Source organism: Anarhichas minor, unplaced genomic scaffold (genome assembly GCF_050575085.1).
Source record: "Anarhichas minor isolate MPS153535 unplaced genomic scaffold, ASM5057508v1 ptg000040l, whole genome shotgun sequence".
Taxonomy (NCBI): Eukaryota; Metazoa; Chordata; class Actinopteri; order Perciformes; family Anarhichadidae; genus Anarhichas; species Anarhichas minor.
The window spans coordinates 16,556,606-16,579,293 of record NW_027466486.1 but is presented as its reverse complement, the minus strand read 5'-3'; the positions used below and the strand labels follow the sequence as shown (position 1 = coordinate 16,579,293).

Sequence of the window (22,688 nt, the reverse complement as noted above, 5' to 3'; positions counted from 1 at the left end):
TTTTTTTTACTGGGCTCAATTAATTTAGAGCTATTTTGATTCCAAAGTTTTGTCAGTGCTTCCTCTTCCTTCAAGGATTCCAGGATAATTCATTGTCATTATGCGACACTGGGTTTCACAACAGAATGCAGTTGAAGCTCATTTGCTAACAAAAGAAAATCATGACAAACCACATAACAAAAGGAGAAGTGCATTCCTTTCAGGAAGAATGTAAACAGCAGCAACAAAACAATTCTCTGGGCAATATGGCCGACATCTTAACATTGAAAGTTCAACATCAGGCATCGTTGACGAGCACCTAGCATCATTGATGTAAACAAAGTCCGCCTCCTCTCGTCCCACCGGGGTCCTACGCTCTGTCCTGTGGTCCGCCAGTCAAGTGCAGCTTGAACCTGGACGCCACGTCGGAGCCGATTCTCTGTAAAGATGGGGGCACAACAGTCCTCAACCTCCCATTGCTGGGTTAGCCTGGACATCAGTCAGGAGCAGACTGGTTAGTGGGGTAGCCTTCGGTCCCAGCTCGGTTAGCTTGGCTTCAATCTCGGATCTCCTCCTCGACTCCGCTTTCCGTGGCATTTGGTCCACCAGGTCTGGCTAGGTGGTCAGCTGTGGGCGGTAATCGACTCAAGGTCTGCTCTCAGCTTGTGGTCTGCAAATTATTCCAATCCCTACGCTTCCCCTTACAATGTCGATAAATGTGTTCTGTCATATGCTATCATTTCTACAATAATAAAGAGGTAAAGACAACAATTTAAGACAATAATGAAGCAAAATTCATCATTTTCATCATGGCCATTGCCATTTCTCGCCGCCCCTACCCATTATATGCTCCACTCAGACAGTTTATTAGTGATGGAATGTTCAGCAGTCGAAGCCAAAGACCTCATCTCATTACAGGACTTGCTCAAGCAATGAACATCAGATCTGATACACCACTCACTCAAGACATTGGCAAAATCTATTAGAAAAACCTCCAGCTGGACGTCCGAGCTCACTGAATGGAAACATTTCGTTTTATCGTAGACCTGTCATTCTTTTGATGCATTGCCGTCATGTACATCTAATACTGAGACATCAAGGTCATCTATATCCATAAGTCTCGGCATAGCCTTCACTATTCATTTCTTAATTTCTATAATGAAGTATTTCATAGCGTCTGATCTAAGCCCTTATGGCCAGCCAATAGAATCTCAGCTTGACCTCTATTAATGTGGAGCAGAATTTCATTCAGTTTGAATTTCAAGCCCAGGTTGAAGTTCAGCATTCCAATCTAATGACCATCCTGAGAGGATATTTCAACCCAGTTGGTATGCATCACATTGTTAGGATCAGATGCTGTGTGTGAGGGTTCTCAGATGGAAATATGAAACGATTTGTATTGTTCTTTCTTAACTGTGGAAGTCGTATTTCAGTCAATAGCAACATGACAAATTGGGGTTGGTGCTGAGTTCTTTCAACGCCTTCCACGGAGTGAAAACAATTGAAGTGTGCTTAGTCTGGGCTCTTTTTGTTGATACATGATACAAGTATTCAGAATTGTGTGCATAGTTCCATTTTTTTCTGTGTACGGAGAAAACCTCAGCGTTTTTTGCTGGAATGTTGCCACAAACTCCCAGTTTGTAATACTGCAAATATATATTTATTGCAATACTTTCATAGGCTCATTCACCATTGTGTTACCTCCTTAGACGATGGATAGTGACTTAACAGGCATCTATATAAATACAAATATTCAAGCATCCCACTTTGATCCCTAGCTCACGACAGGCTGTGGTACAACGACCTTCTTAGCTGTGATATAATCACAACATCTCACGAAGTGAGCTATTGCTTTTATAAAATGCTGCTCAAGTAAGGCATAACGAAAGTTACAGACACATTCCAATTTCAATAGTTTTAAATTCATTCATATTGATATAAAATACAAGTTATGGGCTGGCTGCACATACACTGATACAAATGTCCTGTTTGATGTACTTAAATGAATTGAGGTGACTTTTTGCAACATATGATTTAGTTCAAGACTAATTATGTAAAAAAGTAAAATGGTGGTATTCCATGAATACATTTTTTTCTGTGTTTTGAACAAATGCAGATTAATGTAAAACTAGATATTTTCATGTAAAGATGAAAATATTTTTTTAATTGTTGATATTACAGATTTGATTATGCTTCATCCGCTGGTTTTAAATTTTTCTGTCATTATTTGCCTCTTTATTTACACTATTTGTATATTCCACTTTATTGTGCAACCACTGAGAAACTGTCCAGTTCCAGGAGGATGACTTTGATAACCGGCCGGACTAAGCTCGCCTTTATTTGTTAGGTATGTTGCTTTGCACGGCATGAATGTTGCTCCACTTCCTCTGGTCCCTGGGTTTGGTTGCCAATACTTCTGCAGAGAGGTTCCACACTTTCGGCTATGATCTCTCTTGTGTCAAGAACCATCAGACAGTTTGTGAATCATGGTGCTGCGGAGGCTGGGGTTAGTGTGTTTCTGCTGCCTTCCTGCTTGCTTGCATATTGTGGTTCAGGTTTTTGAACCTCCTCTGTACCAAGCGCTGCGTGTTGTTGAGCAGGACACTGCTCATTCCACTCCTCCGTGAAAGTTAACCTTCAATGTTTCCATTTGGTAGCAGGTTATAACAGCTCACTTTGATACCTGGTGTCTGTAACGTGTTCCGTGTAGGCACAAGTGTCCACATCTGCAAATGTTACACACAACTAGGTTGTGTGTAAGCACACAGGAGCTACAGTCATCGTTACCGTGCAACAGAGATATTGTGTGCACGTGCAAACGTTCACAAGTGCCACCAGTGAGCGCATCTGTGCTTTGAGGTAATGCAGTTGAGAGGCAAGTCAGCAACAGACCTAGAGTTCTAAAGGCAAGTGATTGAGTGAGTGAAATCCAGAACTTTACAGCCCATGTGCAAAACCCTAAGTCCATGAATAGTTACCAACAACAGCCTGTCATTAAAAATATATGTGCCTCTGTGGAGATATGTTCAAACAGCCGTCTACTGCAATTACATGTCTTTTAATTACTGGAAGAGGCTAATTTCTAAGCAATGGCGATTACCCACTTGGTCTGTGTTCACGCCGATCTTGGCTTTCTGTGTGTATGTTTGGAGGGTATGTGAAATTGACACACTGACATGAATCCCTGGTTGACTTTTTTTCTTTCATCTGGGTTTGTTTATTTGGTCGGGGGTTGCTTTCATCTTCTTTAATTTGCTTCTGGCGTTTTTGAGTCACAAAATAATTAGCTTAGCGTATAAATGCCAGATAGCTGTGTTAAGGTGCGACTCGTATGAATATACAACGGGTATTGCTCGCCTTGAGTGCAGTCGCGAGTTCTAGTCCTCAAAATCATGTAAAAGCCTCACGATTACTGTCGACTTAACCACTCCCCCCCCCCGTTGATAGTGCTCACAAAGTGCCATAATGAAATTGCTTTGTTATTCATTGCCTTTGAGGCACAAGTGTGATGGCACCAAACTGTGTGGTTTTCTTGAGAATGTATGTTGGTTTTTTCTATAATGTTTTTTTGTTGTTGTTTTTTAAATCAATTTGGGACAGCGTGGGGGGTGGGGGGGATCTTCAATGCTTATTTAATCCATTTTGGCTGAACAAACACTGAATTCTGCCAAAGACTTGTCCCCAAAGCAAGTCAACCCAGTTTACCTCATCCACCCTATCATTCCAGCTGAATTCTGGTGGAACAGATTTTGCCTTCAACAGACAGCATTCAAACGTGTGCTGTTTAGTTTGAGGAAGTGGCACTCAGTCAGCCGGGCCACGTCAGGCAAATCAGTCAAAATCAATGCGGCTTAAGTAGAGATCCCGATCCAGCAGCAAATCTCGGCAGCCCCCCCCCCCCCCACATCCCAAGTCCTTAACCCCTGCCGCCTCTATGGAAACCGAGTCGAATGCAGCATCACTTTTAATGAATTTCATCTTTCCAATGAAAAAAACACACTTGGATTGAAAAACAGTTGGCATGATCAAAACCAATGGCAATGGCTCTTGGGGGTAAAAAATGTCATTACCATGTAAAGCAGTTTCCATTTCTATCCTCCCCCCTTCCTTCAGTTTTACTGCAGATACATTCAACAGGTTACTTGGACTTCTCAGATTGAAAACCTCCATTTCATGCACCTGAAGACGTGAGGTTAATGGCTTACCATACACTGTATACTGTGCCATACACATTATAGGCGGAGTGTTCTGTCTCCATGCTTGTGTTTTGTGGAGTGCCATTTGGATGGAACAAGGAGATGTTGTAGATTTTTGACATTACCCATTCCTTCAGCTATGTGACCCCGATGTGTCTATTTTATTTTTTGTAATCATTTTTGGCACATTCCCGCAGCCACATCTCAAACTAATTAACTTTTGGCATTTTGCAAATTTGTTTTGATTTTGACTAATTGCTGACAGAACAGTTTCTTGTAGAACATTCTTGTTTGGATATCTCTGTGGTGTCACTTATGGCTGTTGCGGAGCACTGGGATTCATTCAGGGTGAGTCCCCGGGAAATCTGAAACTTAATTGATTTGAACTCCGATGGATTCAAAAGGCATGATGTCAGCTTTGTACGCGCCGCAGAAATACGAACAACATAAGCAATTTCAGCAAAGCACAACCAAAATGGCTGTAACCTTTGGCCAACTGCTGCTGACTGCAGGACCGGCTCCATTCCACTCCACAGTGAGCTTTATGTGCGACAGCGCCCCCTTAAGGTTGAACTCAACTTAAATCTTATTTTTACATTTTCTTTTGCATCTGTAATTGTTTCCGGACTTGTGAACAGTGATAAAAAACTAACCAACCACAACATGTGATTGAAATCACTGAAGCACAGCCAACGGACACACAGTGAAGACACTTACACTTTTTTTTTGACAGCTTGTCTTACACACACACACACACACACTGTTAGGTTCAAGGAACCTCTAGACTGTGGGGAAACCTCATGTAATCCAGCCGCTTACACAAAGAGAACCGGTTTCAATTATAAACAAAGCATTTAATACATCTCATGCTTTACAGTTACACCGAATATGACCTGCTCACCCCAAAAAACGTTACCACCCACCCAGTGGTACAGGAGCAAGAGGCCGGAATTTCTTTATCCCCCGCCTTACATAGTTCAAAAAACCTCCCATAATGTCCGTAGTTCCTATTGGCTAAATCCAGTTGGCTCCTCCTCCTCGCAGGACCCTCGCACGGGTATGACCTGTAATTGCCTGTCTAGAAATCTATCTGTCCCTTACTCCCAACATACTATTCTTTACAGTTTAAAACATTCAATGACTGTCTTTTATGGCTTAACACTTCTATGGTAAACATTCTATATAAAGATAAAGATTTGCAACTTTTGGCAAAAACCTTCACAAGTTTCACAAGCATAGAGCTAAAGGTGCTACAAATTCTACTAAGATACACTTCTAACTACAAATCACTTGTAACTACAAATTCTAAAACACTTCTACAATTATGAATCTTCTAATTATGTATTCCAAGACACTTCTAATTATGATTTCTTATTTATGAATCATTAAACACTTCTATTATAATTTCCTAAAACATAGTTCTAAACCCAAATTTCCTACAACACACACATCATTTTAGATCTACACTTATGAGGACCTTAAATAAATTCTGTTCCTCCCTTAACCCCAAACAAAACCTTATTCCTTACTCAATTCTTAATGCCAACCTGAGAATGTGAGGAATAGAAAGCTTGCAAGATGGTGTCTGTTTTGAGGACCGAACACGCATAAACACGCCCGTAAGGCAATGTTAACGCTAGTCTTCCTGTCTGGTACTAGCTTCACTCTGACCATGTGTCCACACAGGCCTCACACCGTTAGGGAAAACGATTTTTGAGAAAAAGATAATACAAAACACACTTCTTCATGCATTGTTTGTCCTGATGGATGAGACTCAAAGCTAATGCAAACCAGATCCCACAAGACAAATAAGCCCTAATGTGGTTAGGATACAAGCATCCTACATCCTCACTAACAAACACACACACACACACACACACACACCAAATGAAAATTAAAAGTGCTACATTAGCCAGAGCAGAGCAGTAAGGGAGCATATGAATAGCATTATGAAAGGAGAATCGTCAGTTGGCAGCAAAGATTAGTTGGCTTGAGCTGTTTTGTTTTTGTGAGGGAAAACAAAAACAAAAAAACATTCCAATCATGGGAGATAATTTCACCAAACAGCAGTCAGAACAAAGGTCAGGTGATTTTAAATAACCAACAGCCCGTTAGGACACAACGAGAATTATTAGCATCCGCAGTCGGATTAGTCATGAATATCTAACTCCTGCATGAAGAGTCTTTATCATTCATTTTCATTTTATTTATTTATATTAAGGAGCCTTGTGCCTTGCATGGTATACCACTAATTAGGTTTAAATGTTTGAGTGATGTGCTCTGGCAGCTCTGCTCAGTTAATCAGTCCTGTGAGCGCCAGCGCAGACATAGCGTGATGAGACATGAGAATAATTCAGTGGTCCAGGAGACTTGTGTTCAGTTTGACGGTAGATAGAGAGAGAAAGAGAGATCTCAGCTTTACGTTGATCATTTTAGATTGGATGCCATACCCCTCTGTCCATTTCATTATCAGAACATTAAGCGTATTCAATGCCAAGCCCGACTTCCTTTGTTTACACTTTGTTTAAAGTCTTTGCCCAAGCCCTGAGGTTTCATATTCATATATGGAGCCCTTTCTTCCATATTTATCTAGCTTTAAAGGGTACGTATCATGTTCATTTTCAGGTTCATATTTGTATTTAGGGTTTCTACTAAAACATGTTTACATGCTTTAATGTAAAAAAAAAAACACACATTATTTTTCTAAAATGGTCCGTCTGAATACAGCTCTGTCTGAAACGCTCCGTTTTAGCACCTGTCTCTTTAAGACCCCCTTTCCGAAAAAAAAGCCCAATCGGCCCTTATTGGTCGTCATTTCGGGTCTTCCGCATCTGCGTCACCGCAGTCGGGGAATCTGGGTGTGTCACGACCCTGGTGAGTGAAAAGCTGTGACATCACAACGTTCTTTTAAAGGCACAGTTTGTGAATATCCATTTCCCTGTGGATTGAGCTTTTATACTTTCACAGTATTTATATAGCACCTAGACCTGCTTCATAATCTAACTTTCTACATTATGGGACCTTAAAGAATAAATTGCGTTGCAGTGTATTTGCTTGCATCGCATGTGCACAAGGAGACAAGCATTCCTGTGCAATATACAATTCCATCATCACCATGCTCAGTGCTCATTCAGCAGTGAGGCGCTTTCTAAATGTGGGCCCCTCAGCTGGAACCATGGTGAACTGAGGAGGACCATATGTATGTGGCTCAGCAAATCATTTCAAGGTTATCAAAGAGACAGTGGCAGCCCTTATCTGGGGCTTCATTTCCTTTCTATTATGGGATATGGCAGGGGAGCAGGTCCCACTCCGTGTACCCTGGTGCTTTAACATCACTTCCCATCTGGTCAACACCTCCCTCCACTCTGAGCAGTATCTGGGTGAGAGCAGTGAAAGGAGGGGCGAAGAGAGGAAAGCCAACACAACATTAAACAAAGCGCAAACACATGAGAAGGGTAGCTGCCAGAGGTAGTAATGCAAAGCTCGAGCACAGACATTGGGGAAATCAGAAAAAGCTCAGAGCGCGTTTGTGTAGTGGGTCCTTGTATGTGTGTGTGTGTGTGAATTTATGTTTGCTGTACTTACTAACACAATTCTACCCAAACAAAGCACAGAATAAACCCCGAAATAGACACGGCGCAGACAGTTCCCAGCGGACTTGTCGTAATTGAAAAGCAGAGACCTGCTGAGATCTGTGAGATTAATGACATCACCTGTCTGTGGGTGGTTAAAACCTTTACAAATTAGTGACATTGTTCCAATTTGGTGATCTTAATAATAGTATTTATCTTCTACCAGATTATAAAATGTTTGCATCTCGGGAAGGAAGGAAACTCTTTTAGATATGGAATGCAAATACGCAGTGTCTCCTCCATCACCATGGTAGCGACATGATTCACTCAATTGACATCATGTATTGAAGAAGACTTTAAGCTACAGATGGAGACCATAAACTCATGTTCACAATGTTTACTGCGGTAATAAAATAAAAGTAGAGTCATTTTCTCATAAATATTATTTTTGCAACCAGTCATCGTCCCCTGCTGGCCATCAGTGTGCTATTATTTCTCTGAGCGAATTCTTTTACATATTTTTTTCAACTCATTCAGGTTTTTTTTGTTATTTTCCTGCACATTATCGGCTAAAAATATGTTAGGCTATTTTTAATTAGTATTTATTAATCCACCAATTAATTAATTAATAGTATAGTGTTGTGTTGTGATGTACTGTACCTAAAAAGATGTTGATGTTGATGTGACATGTCTGTTTAAACTGCACGTTATCAATGAAAACAGTGGTGCAACAGCATGATAGCATGGATGGCAGATCTCAAATGGCCAAACAAAGTTCTGTTACAATGTGCAACAATGCATGAGCTACTGCGGTGGCACTTGCATTCAAGCACACAGTATGTTATTGAGTGTCTCTTTGTGTACTTTAATCATTGTTGCCTCGTGTGTACGGCAGTCAGAAATGTCATTAGGGAAGTCATTTGTTTGCTAAATGTGGAGTCGGTGTAAAAATGAAGGGATGGGCAAGAGACTGGGGGAGGAGAGAGAGAGAGTGGGGGAGGAGAGAGAGAGAGAGACAGAGAGTGAGAGAGAGAAAGAGAGAAAACAGCACAATTTGCATAATGAAATTAGGGACAGTTAACCTACATGAAGCCAGCCGCTGGTTGAGGGAGGACAGCATTCAGCGCAGGACTGCGGCTCACGAACACACAATAACTTGACCCGAGTGTGTCTCGCGACCGCACACCTGCTGCAGCAGTGGCTTCGAATTGCAGCCCCACTCCGCACCAGCCAAAAGCTCTCAAGTGAGGCACCACCTCGCTCCTGACCACCTCCGCTAGACCCAGGGAGTCTGGGGTGGGCTCAAAGGGTGGGGGCATGCAACAGACAACGGAAGAAGGTGAACTTCCCCAAATGGAAGGGAATGTGGAAGCCCCCATGATGGATTCCGCCGAAGCCCTGGACAGTCCCTCCTCTGAGGCTTTGGGCGCTCAGGCGGTGCAGGCCCGGACGGCCCAGGCCACCCTAACCCCCGACCCCCGCAGCGCATGCAGGTGTTTCTGTCAGCCATGGTGTCTGCTCCCCGCACTGATCCTCCTCCTGCTTTCTCTCCTTGGCAGCTGGGCGGTGGTCCACCTCACCCTGGGGACCCACGGAGGATCGCCCTTTCGGGTCTCCGCCAGCTACGATCAGCGGATTCCGCTGGATGACATGGCCACCATCGAGCCCCACTTCACCACCAACTGCACCATGGGTAAGTTGGCACAGCCGTGTCGTTGCGTTCAGGAATGACGGTGCTGCTCTGTTTTATTAGTACTTTTATGTGTAAGAACTATTGATTATGTTGTGGAATGTGTTTTATCAACTTATAAGCCAAAGTTTAGTTTTCATGGACTACTTATTGTCACTTTTGCCATTTCAAAGACTAAACGATCAAACAGTTAATCGATGAAACCATCTCTGATAATATTAGTTAATAAATGTATTAGGTGATAACTCTTGGGATCCTTCTTTGTTTTCCAGTTGTTGTTTTTTGGGAGTTCTTTCCTGTCCCATTTTCTGCAATATGTATGCGGACTAAATCTGTCTCGCATGTCTGCCAAGTGGCCGAGTTCCCAGAGCAGCTCAAACACGTCAATTTGAAAATTGCACAGCTACATTCTGTGATTTTTTTTAACTTCATTACACCATGTTGAGCAATGAAATGCTAGACTGCTAGACTGAAATAATATCCCTCTCTGTCAACCTCGAAAGCTCCTGAAATTTGATTAATACGGCTGATTCAATTTCCTCCGAGCTCGATGCCGAAGCACAGCAACCCTCACTTAAACATCTCAAGTGTGCGTTACCGAGGAAATATGGATAACAGACTTTCAGTAACTTTCGACAGACAGATGTTTAGGAGGCAAAGACGTGTAACAATGTCATACCAAACAGGTGCTGTTTTAACATGCCTGTATGTAGATAGGGGCATGTTTTTCACAGTGAATGTATCGTCTGAAGCTTCATGTCAGGCTTCTGTAAGAAAAGTTATCCGTTTTGTTTACCAGACCATGTTAGAGTCTACTGAGCTCACATAAAACGGAATTCAAAAGTAAAGGATGACCAAGAGAAGTGCTCCTCCCGTAGCACACTGAATTTAATCTTAAAATTTGGCAGCAGCATTCAAACGAGATCCCTACATTGATAAAGAGTAGCTTACACAAACCACTGAAACTAGATTTGCAATAATCAGTGATGGAAGTACATCTTTTATCTACGCAAAAATAGCAAAACCACAGTATATTAATGTTAAAGTAGAATTCCTGCATTTCAAATATGAAAGTAAAAGTACTTTAACTATTAACATCAACAGGTTATAAAGTAGTTAGATGTGACAAAAAAAACAAGTATCTTATCAAGTGACAATCCCACCATTTGCTGGTTACAGCTTCAAAAATGCAAACCGTTGCTTTATTTCAACAGTTTAATATCAATTTGAATCGAATTTTGAGGAGTTTCAAATCAAGGTTATTAACAATTATTGTAAGAATGTTCTTAAAGTACCAAAGCACTTTACGTACTAATTAGTAGTTGTATAAAGTAGCATAACATGGAAGTACTGGAGTAAAGAACAAGGACCTCATGACTGTACTTGTAGAGAAGCTCCACAGGCTGCACTGTGATGTTGAGTTACTCAGACATCGTACTGTGCCGTATTGCGTCTGCATTACTGGGAACATGCTGAATGAATTATAAAATCCCACTTTGACATTGAACAGCAGCCAGCAGTCGCAAACTGAATAAGGATAATAATGATGATAAAATGATAGATCAAAACTGTCAGTATATGGCCTTAGATTGGGTCTGATTATTATTCAGTTGTTAACTGTGGTTTCCTAAAAACTGTTCTAGTCCTTTATTAGAGGGTGAAGCCACCAGAATGGTAAGTTTATTTCTCCTCTTTGTAGGTTAGTGACATATAGACGCCCGACAGGACACAGTGGACACCTTGAAATATCTTCATATTATGTGAACAATTGCTCCCCTGTCACAGATTATCATCCTCTGTTGCCCTGATTTCTGGCCAGAGATCTTGGGCGGATCACTATGTCAAAGGACTGGCAGGTGGACCAGCATTGTGCACAACATCTTCAAAGTCCACTCTATTTCATTCCTTGTTGTGCTACACAAAGGGAAGGATGTGGCCTTTGAGACAGACCTTCAGTTTCCAAAGCTGTTGTGACACAAATTCAGCCAAAACAAACCCCAGCACCGGGGGTCTGATCCCGGGGGGGGAATTGCCCAGACTCCCAACTAGATCAGCAAACTTTCTGTTCCAGCCGTTACACAGGTTAGACCAAGCGCTCCACCAGCGTGTGGCCCCCTGTCGCTTGATTCTGCGCTGGCTGAATGCTAGTTGCTACAGCTAACCGCTAACTGAAAGACCCTCCTCTTGGTGCAGTCGTCTCCTGGTGGCGGCAAAGACAAAGCTAAAATAAGTCGTTCTCTTGGCTCCACTTTGGATTCAATCCAATGAACAAAATATCTAAATGTACAAGGGCCCCGTCCTCTCATGTTGGACTGAGTCCGGACTGGATGCTACAGTGACTCACTATCGCTTCTCGAGGTACAAGTGGAATTGCAAGACAGGACCGGCTTGAGCTAGCTGGTTAGCATGCTAATTGTAGTAGATACGTATCTCAGAAATACAATACATAGACATATTTAACATAATATCAACACTGGCCAATCTCCCACCAAGGCCTCTCGTAGAAGTTTCTTTGAGCCCTGCTGTCGTTTATGCTCGGTCAATATTTGACTCTGGATGAATGAGGAGCAATCGCTCAACAGGAAGGATTTGTTGAGCTCTAATTCTTCCAATTTTCGGTTAGAATGGTCTGCTTGGACTCAGGAGGTCAGGTGGGGGGGGGGGGTTAGTCTCAGGAAACAATTCATCATTTGATCCAGCTGAGTTTCTTACAGCTGGCCCACACCGGCAACGAATCAGCAACACCTGACTCCTCCATTACATTATCTGGATTTGGTTATCAGATATGTTAAAAGTGCGTGCGTGTGTGTGTGTGAGAGAGAAAGAGGAAGTGAGTGAAAGAGATGTGGAAAAACTCAGCTCACATGCTCACACATTTCATATAACTTTAAATCCTGCTATGACCTGGGCTATTTTAAAACTAAATCCCAGCCTTAAAGTCCTTCTTGGAGTCTCGTCCCCAAATTGTCTCCAGAATCACGTTGCAGGAGAAAAGCCTCTGAAAGAAGTGCAAAACAAAAGAAAAACTAAAAGAAAGTGACTGAAAAACACAAATAATTCAATATCATATGAGTGATTCTCCTGTCTATTTCTGCTGTTAGTATTGCTCATGCAAATCCAGCCGGGGTTGACCGGTGTCTAATTGTTCTCGGCTCCGGGTTCACTGTGTTCCTCTCTTCCAGGCACGTAAGCTGTGGCTGGTTGAGACAAAAAAGTACTCTCCTCAGGCACCACCTGGTTCCTCAGCACAACACCCACTATACGCATCCCACTCCCAAACTAAGCCCCAATCCGTCTCGGCACGCTCGCCAGCATGGCCTCGCCACATTTCGCGGTGTTCTTAGCCAACCCCCCCACTCTCCCATCCAGCACCTGTCACAAACCTGGGCTCGTATTACCGTCCATCCTTACCTTAGCACAGAACATGAGGCCAGAGCGCTCCATTAAGGCCATCACACTCAGTCCCTGGAGGAAAAGAAAAATGGTTGTTGTCTGTATGTCTTCCAGGCCCCTGCACTCACTATTGGCTGGTTACTGCTATCACTGACTTGTATTGACAGGACGTTTTTGGGGTGGGTGGGCACAAAGTCTGATCCAAACAAAGGTGTGAAATCCAATTTCAAGTCTGTGGACACTAAATGTTCTGTTTATTTCTTTGTGGTACGGTTGCGTAACATTTTCCTGCAAATTAGTAAGAAAATCATGAGTCATTCAGAGGATTCTCAAATTAGAGAGAGGGGGAAAACGTACCAACGATTCATTTCATTTATGGCTTCTTGTCGTGCGTTATTACTTGCTGTTTTTTTACATCACATTTTCACATTAACAGTCAGAAGTCATAATACCCCTGACTTACTTTCAGCTGAATCAAGTTCATCTAAATCCTGTACACAAATCCCGCCCTGATCAGCGCTCCTTGTGATCTTCAATCTGAATTGGAATTTTGACAACGTCCATTGCCTCCCCCTTAGTTGTTTTCTTGAGCAGAAAGGCGGCGATTACTCAAGCCAGTGAAGTGCGAGGAGATAACGTCAATACGGGATAAATAAATGGAGCGGTGTCCGACTTCTTTCTCCATACCCTTCCACTTTAATTAACTCATCAGTCACAGGGCCAACAAGCAATCCAATTTGTTTGCCCCTAAAGTGACTTGTGTGGTTATGTGCCTATCTCTGGAGCTCGCCCCCTCGAGACAGGAAGCTATTGCTAGTATTTCTTTGACGGTTGTTGCCGTCGAGAGAACGTAATTATTCAAGCCTGGCAAACCTGTCAATGACACTCTCAACCTCCCACAGTTCCTCATCCTGGAAGTAAACAGACTCTAGCGTGATGACTGACAAGCTCATTACCAGATTGTGTCAATAGCAGATTTGACTTTGCCTCCGTCATGGCGCTGTGGCAAGGCAGAAGGTCGCATGTGCGTTTACTCATTATAACAATGTTTGTCCACTGAAGAGCACATTGGCATTTGCGCTCATGTATCACCCCGCAAAGCTGTCAGAATTCATTTTTTCCCCCAAATTGGACACGTAGCTGAGACAAGGCAGCGACGAACCCCGTTGGGAATTTGAACCGGTGACCTTCCCTTCCACGGCCCATTTCCCTAACCATTACACCTTTGCCGCAGCAGGCTCTTAATGGAGCGTTACGGCGAGTCTATACTTTGAGATTAGGTACACAGCAGCACGAGGGAGTCGCCGGACCCATCAATCACGCACGGCCCTGTGAAGGCGGTGAGGGAAATGGGCTTGGAGAGAGCTGGTGGAGTGGACAGAGTGTCGGAAATGTGGATGGAGGGGGGGGGAGGGTTTGTAGAGGGAAGAAAAGCCAATCAGTGTCATAGTGTGGTACTGAGACTCGCCTTTAATTATGCAGAACTTATCACACATAAGCCTTTAATTGAGTTTTTAATTTCGCTTTGACTGCATTAATAATACAAACTCATCCCTGAAGTTTTTTCCTATTGGGTAACAAGAGCAGGCTGAATATATATATATATATATATATATAAATACAACCTCATACTGTCACAGCAGTGTGAGACCGTGTTTATGAGATCAAAAGAATGTCAGAAATTTGAGAAGCTTAATAAAAGTTGAGGGATGTCACACGGTGACGCAGTGGCCCCATGAGGATGGGTTATAGAGCGTAACGTTTCTCGTCCGTCTTGTAAAGACTCATCAGCTCTGCCGCTGCTCATCAATCCCCTGATGCACATGTGTGCAAACTTAATAATGTCGAGCAGGTGTGAAAAATCTGGCAAGTGGTGTGCACGTCAATCCTTGTCGTGCACCCAAGGTGTGATTTCTCCTGCACACAGATCTTGTGATCTTGGCGCGCAGGATTTACCTCCTGCAGTGTCCATATACTGGATCAGCACTTTTAATGATATTCTTCCCCGTAAAGACTTCAGTAGCAGGATCAAACTCAGAGAGTCAACTTGTGCGCTGCTAATTAATATTAACATTTACTGTTCGAGGCCTCTGGCTCAACACACTAAAACCTTTCATGTTAAAATTGCACCAGAATACTATCTGCAGCTTTCAGTCCACAGTGGTACTGAAACTATTCGTGATTCATACACGTATTTTTTTTCCTGTTTCTCTTCATATGTGCGCATCAAAGAAAGAGTAGTTTGTAGTTAGTTTCTGATACTACAACCTGCTTCATTAAGCTGTGTGACTGATAATTGGGTGCATTTCTGCATTTCTGACTTGGTTGGCAGCAGCAGTTACATATGTACAGCATACATATGGCCCAACGGTGACCTATATATATCTATAGATTGTAAAGGGGGCATTCCATGGTCTTTTTTAAGCTTCATACTAGTATTTTGGTTTTCTACTAGAACATGTTTAGATTCTTTAATGTAAAAAAAACCCACATAATTTGTCTAAGTGTCTGACCTACATTCACCCTTTGTCTGAAATGCTTAGTTCTAGCGCCTGTCTTTTTTAAGAATCCCTCTCGACAAAGCAGAGTCTGCTCTGATTGGTCGGCGTTTCTGGTCTTCCCCATCTGCGCTGTCCCTGTCCTCACAGAGTCCCTGCAGAGTCGGGAACTCGCTGTGTGTTTCAGCTACAAGAAGATTAGCGTCACTTCTAACCGGTGACTGTTGTGACATCACAACCTTACAGTGGCGGCTCATTTAAAGGCACAGTTTGATATAGCACCTAGACATGGGACAATATGGGACCTTTAAGCGTAGTTTAACTGCTTGAGATTTAGTTTCCCAGTGTATTTATTAGATATATTAGAGAAGATATTGATTAAGAGAGACTTAAAGAGAGAGCTCTGTTTCATCATCTGCTTTTCTATCTGCCCACTGCCTTTAAATGACCACGCTACTGGTTAGTGGTGTTAGTAGTGCCGTGATCGGTACGGATCCCCCCCCTTACGGTTTGGCACTTATGTGAACCTCGGATTAATGACATAGTTTAACGTTAACCATCACAGTGTGAAATAAAAAAAACACTTACTTTCAACTGCTCGGAAAAACACTTGCGAGCAGTTGAAATGATTTTTGGGATGGTTTGAAGCCTTGTAGACCAGCTGCTATAATCAAACAACAATATGGATCATCAATGAGTGGCAATTAGTATCGTCACTAAAAGTTATATTTGCTATATTTGTGCTAATCCGATTTGTGATCCAAGCCGTGACTCTGATCCGTTATACGATCCAAAGCATGCCTTTTATGATCCGTTGAACCACCACTACTGGTTGATTAAATGTTCAACATTAGCATTTCAGACATTATTTCGACTAAAAGAATGAGAGTCCACCGTCACCAATTATAATATATACTCGCAACAGGGTATGCTTCACTGACATTTGAATTCCCCATTGTAGCGGAGGTTAAAAGTTAGGCAATAAAATCCAACAGTGTTCCTATAGATGAAACAGCGATAAAATGTTGGCTGCACATGAAAAATGTTAACATAATTACAGTATAACCTTTAATTAAAGTCAGGGCACAAGCTACCTATCAAATAGAAGTGTTCTGTTTTTATTTAAAGCCTGCATTGTGTGAAAGTGCTTGGGGTATATATATGTATATTGTGATGTCATGAGAGGGAGGGTCATCAACGGGAGATACATCCCCTCCCGGTGGTTGCAGCAAGGACTAGAACCCAGCATGGCATCTGGGTAATGAACTACAATTCCCATAGTCAGCAGGGCAGCCGGGGCCAAGGCTACGACCCAGCTGAAAGAGATGGAACTGATTACCCGGGAGAGGTTGGTGTGGGGAGAAGGAAGGAAATGTTTGGAGAGAGGAGAAGGACAGGAGCGACAAGGAGGAAAAGAGTTTTATTTTACATTAAAGACAACGAACCCGAAGAAAACGAAAGATACTTATGTTTGGTTTTTGTAGCGGCTTCCGGCAGGAATGAAGTTTACCTTTTGTTTAAAGAATCTAAATATATTATTTTGAGTTAGAACACAACTGCTTGTTGTCTTCATTTATGCACCCACGCCTCAGAAGCTGATCCCGACCTCTCAAGACATCACAATATCTATTTATATATATATTTACTCATTTTAATGAGAAGGTTTGTGAAACTGTGATGCTTACATTTTATAATGACATGTCTAATGAGGGTTTGTGTCAGAGCAGATACAGATCTAGCATGACTTCCACGACACTCAGATGTGGATTTAGCGGTTATGAAACATCCCAGTCTTGAAAAATCAATAATCTTACTGTTTGAAATCAATAGAAATACCAGATAACTGCCTACAATCCATTCACACACACACACATCCTTGTTGATCTGCTTCAACAGGGCCACCATATGCACTACAATCCATAAATCCAGGTCTTTAGACCATGTAGGCCATGTTTTTTTGCACAACTCAATATTTCCTGTTTTCATTCAGTCTTTGTTTACGTTTTATTAGCTCCAATATGGATTCCACTATCTGCCTGTGGGCTTGGATTACAACAATGGAACTAAAAAGTCATTTTTGATCACAAAACACTGTTTGTGTCTCAGTTTCATGAGTACAATAAGATAAGTACGTAAAATTAGGCACTTCAGAAGCTCATCTACCTGCCATATTAACTTGGAGGTAATTTGATGGATATTTGTCTCTTCTTGTCGTGTTGTTCTTTTGTTTTTTTTGTACTTTCGATTGCTCAGCATCCTCGTCCACACAGAATGTCCAACGGCGAAAATAGTAGTAGAAAGTTAAAAAGAAAACACACACACAGCTCATCAATTAACAGAAGACACAAGGCCACCCTGTCTGGCAGTACTAAGCTTCATCACGTTCTACCTCTAATCGCTTGCCTCGGGCCTCTCCGCGAGCACCATCCCCTCAACACAAACTGGCTTTCTGTTGCAGGCACCTTTCCAACGCAATCTACACAGGCAGTTTCGTTTTAAGATATTGAGCAAGTGTTAAATGGCCCAGGGCACCAAGTAGAGTGTTCCCAGCATACATATGCCAAATGGAACAGATGTCTAAATCAACCCTGACCTGGCAGGGAGGAGGACATTTCTGGATATTATGGACTAAGCACCTTTGAAGAAAAGTCGGTCATTAAGATACAGCAATCCTAAATCTCATTTTAATGCTGCAGAGGGGGTATTTGTGCGCCGGCATGAAATACTTATTCTGGCCATTGAGTCACCTCAAATGACAGGCTTTACTGTGTTGCACGCTGAAGTCTGCAAGAGAGATATATTTCATGGACTCTGTCGGGAGCTCTAAAGAAGACTAACTATTCTCTGACCTTTACTGACTTCGATCTACGGCTGGTGTGGACTTCAAAAGCGTTAACAGATTTTATGTCCATAGAAAGTATCCTTCGGCATATCCCGACACCCGTTGAGGCAATCGTTGAGTCAGGGATGTCAACAAACCCACCATTAACAAACCGCTTGTTGGTATTGTAATGGAGGAGTAAAATTCATAGTTATTACTCCGTCTGAGAAGAGTGCCTAGTTGATTTCCGGTTTGAAATGGATCCAATCCTGCCCCCTCTGTAATCTGACTGAGGAACATCAAAGACAAGTTTACACTGAGGAATCAAAGCCCTCTGGTGTGATGCTGATGGGACAGAGCAAAGGCCACGATCTCTCCACGACCGCTCACCACTGCGAGACGTATGCCTCGATGTCAAAGCCGCTCTGTGTGCTTTGTCGATAGCAATGGTTCTTTTTTTATAGACAAGTTGGTGTGGTTACAAAAGAAGCCTCCAAAAAGTGAGAAAAAGCCAGCATGTGATGCTTGTGTGATTCACGAGAGAGATACTGAGGAATGATAACGCACAATGGGAATATCCGTCTTTTGTGTTTCAAGGCGGTGGCCACACAATGTGCGGATAAAAGTAGCATAACGGCTCATTCCCACCGGTTTCAATGTTGGTCTTGCTGTCCTGATACATGAATATGGAGCAGTATCAAAGAGTTTATGAAGTCAGACCATCAGCCAGCAAAGTAAAGAACTGTCTGAGCGATACTAAAGGTGGACCATTATAACTTGACAGCAGTTGTTCAGTCACAGCCACCTAAAGCTTAGGTATCATCGTGTGATTATTCATGTTTAGCCATGCGAGCGGTGTGGCTCTGGGGACGGTGATGTTGGTCAATCAGTGGGTCCTGCCTGAGATATCTCAAGGACTGTTGAATGGATGGTCAGGAAGTTTTGTGCAGACACTCTTCAGAGGATGAAGCCCAATGACTTTGGTGATCGCCCAACTTTTCCTCCACATATTTGTGGTTTTGAGAAAAATATCTCGACAACTGTTGCATGAATTTCCATGAAATCTGGTAAAGACGAATTAATACTTTGGTTTATGTCAAAATACCTGTCACGCCCATCGCCGTAGGTTGTACTTTGTGTTTAGTGCTAATTAGCAATAGTTAGTTCCTACAAATGTCCAGCAGCACGAGGGATCAATGCGCCTGCGCAGGCCCCCTGCAGTGTTAAGGAAAGAACACTACTTGGATAGGTTCAGGAAAGATCGTGGGTCGGGTTAAAATAGCTTTGGAAGTTGCGTTACTTAAGCGTGGAAGTTACCTGACAAATACTGTAAGTCAAGTGGACATGGACAGCATTATCTTGTGTGAAAGTCCCGTGTTTGTTTGACCCATCCATCCACTCTAACCTCCTCCTAAGCAGACTTTGTCACTCCTCATACTACGTCGTCTGTCCTGGCTCACGATTACATGCGAAATTGATTACATGGGTTTTATACAAATTGATTTCCTGGAGTTATATACGATTTATAGTGCTTCTTGTAGGTATAGCTATGGACAGTGGATGAGAAAAGCCTAACTTGCTGAACAGCATGTTAGCATTTTCATTGCCAGCATGTTGGCATTCATCTCATAGCACCGCTGTGCCAAAGTGTACCCTCACAGAGCGGCCTGCATGGCTCTAGACTTAGCGCTGTTGCTTTAATGCTACCTGCAAGCTGCATGTATTATCCAGAAAGAAGCCAGTTGGCCTCTTTTGAATTGAGGGGATTTTGCTTTACACTACTTAAGTGAATGTGGAAATGAGCTCCTCATTAAACTAATAAGCTTCACCAGGATATGTTCTTGCCAGAATGCCCTCTCTCCACACTCTCGGCACTGATGAGACATGAGCTCACCAAACCTAGAAAGGCAGTCAGAAGATAATTCTATTCAGGATAATTGTCAAGTTTACATAGCAAAGGATACACAATGCCTTGGACAGGTTTTACAGTAAGGTATTTAAGATAACGGGTTTTTCACATGAACAGTACACCTTTTTAAATTCCCCAAAAGAGAGCGCATTGCATCTCTGCAATGTATAACGGCCATTCAAGTATTATTTTCATTTTCTCTCCGCCAGTCCGCTCAGTGCGTGCCGCTGTCTCTCCAGCAGGGAGCATGACAGATAGTGATGGTGATTGGGCAGAGCTCTGACCAATCGAGCGTGGCTGTGTGCAGTTAATTGAATTCATGAGCGAATACTTCTTGTCCTGTCCACCAACCGGTGGGAGACTCGGCTGCATCCATCTTCAGCATTCCCACCCGCTCCTCATTCTGCCGTCAGTGTGGTGGCACGATAGCGGCGATGCCCCCTGGTTAGGGTCCCTTGAGGTTTCCCTCAGTCCTCCATTACAGCATGTGAGATTGAAAGAATACACATTAAAGAATGAGCAGAAAAGGATAAATTGGTTGTAACTACTGCTAGTTTGTATGCTAGTCTTAATCAAGTCTGTGACGGGTTTTTTTCTTGTATTTTTCTTCTTCCATTAAGCACTCGAGCAGATTTCAATCCAGGCAATTCTTCAGCTGGTTTTTTTGTTGTTGTCTCAGAGCACACAGAGGGATTTCAGGATATGATTGACATACTTGCTCATCCGTAGGAAAACAAAAGCCATGGTAATTTCACTACCGTCTCCGCCAATCAAGGCCGCGTTTTTGCAGCACGACGACAACGAAGACACGTTTGCCTGCATTCAAATCCTGAAATGTTATGTGTTGAATTGACTAGTACAGTGTATGTGTGTGTGTGGGGGGGGAAATTGGAACCACCACGCCCAACACAGTGGACTATGTCTTAGTTTCTGTGTTTATACACACAACCATGACACCTTGGTTTGAGTCTGGAGGAAAATGGTAGCTTCAACAAGCACATAATATACTCTATAAGTACCATACCTCTGACCCTCTTTCCATTCCATTTCATAATATATTCTTTTCACTTTCTCAAGACGCTACACTTAACACTTAACACTTTTGGCATCTCGTCTATCTTCAGCTACATATTCTGCCTGTCGTTTGATTGCTGTTTTGCTGTTGATCTTAAGTAAGTGAAGCGCTCCCTGATTCTCATCCTGTAAGCAGATGGCATCAGTGAAAGTTGAAAAATCTGGGCGACTTGGCTGGTAATCGGATGAAAGGGATTTTCTGAAGAGGGAGAGGAAAAACTTTATTGAAAACACATCTATAAAACATGCCAAACTGACTTTAGCAGACATGAGAGGAACTTCAAAATGTCTCTCTTCTTATAATTGGGTAATTAGGTGAACATTGTAAAACTGCTGCATATTTAGTGCAATAGAAGTATATTTTACAGCATTTTAACCACAGCGCTGTGTTTGTTGTGTCTGCTAATGTTGACCTCATTGTATTCACACTTAATAATTGTAGGAAGTTATGTAAATGCTATCAGGCAAGCCAGTCACCAGGAGAATAACATTGGTGTACGGAATAATAAGTCAAAAAGAAGAGTGAAAATATAAATGTATATGAACAATAGAGTAATACATATTAAGTGTATACAAAGTAATAATGACATAATATAGAATAGCATAATGAGTAACGTAAATATAGTAAAAAAATAGAAAAATAAAAATAAAACAATTTAGGATTAAAAACTCAGTTTGCGAGTTTAGGAGTAAAAATATAAAGTGTATCAGAAGTAAAACTAACATGAGTGCCAAAAAGAAACTAAAACAGAAAAGTAATATTGTGCATGATATAGAAAAAAGATCATGGTTTGTGTTCATTTAAGTTAATTTAATATTGTAACGTAACAATGGAACACAATTAAAGTTAGCACAACTAAATACCAACCACCCTTAGCGGAGTTTCTCACTTAACGTTACCTAACAGGCTAAAGTCAACTTTGACTTTTGGTTTCACAACAAGAGAAATGAACAGCGGTCTCCAGGGTGCAAGTCCTGTGTTTGTATGAGCCGTTCACCACCACTCTCACCCTTAGTGGACTTGTTTACTCGTTACTTCGTCAAGAAACTTTCACGGCCGCTTCACATACCGCGTCACTTGCTCTGCGTGGCACATGTTGTATTACGTCACTTTCCTGGACCGAATCCATAAAATGCAGAAATGTACAATGCCAACCTTTTTTCCTAACGACTGGGCTTTATCAGGATCCACAAGATGCCAAAGACAGTTCTCTGAATTGTTTGGGGGTATTTTTCAAACGTGACTCCAACGTGTCATGTATCAGACATGTATGCACTGTAATAGCTGGTCACACTGTCGGGGTGTAGAATAAAACATGTCCGCTAAACAAGTCTTACTCACCCTCTAATAAGAGCAGCCGTTACCAATGACAGACAAGAGAAACAGGTGAAAGTATATACTGATAGCATTCGCATGCTCTAATTGACTCTTTTCTGGTCACCTGTTTAGCAATTACCCGCTGCAAGTTGCCAACAATCAATCCTGGTGACCTAAACATTATACTGTAGATGCTGACAGGCGGCTCGGACTCTCTTCACTACAAAAAAACAACCAA

The 22,688-nt window shown here is 42.2% G+C and overlaps 1 protein-coding gene across 1 annotated transcript in view; it reads left to right on the top strand.

Annotated features, from left to right (window-relative positions):
* Window positions 1–22,688, top strand: part of alk (ALK receptor tyrosine kinase) — a 369,109-nt gene that overhangs the window by 280,716 nt on the left and 65,705 nt on the right. Inside the window, exon 5 of the mRNA XM_076107773.1 lies at window positions 9,307–9,440. Coding sequence (XP_075963888.1) covers window positions 9,307–9,440 — 134 coding nt within the window. The remainder of the gene's footprint in view (window positions 1–9,306; window positions 9,441–22,688) is intronic.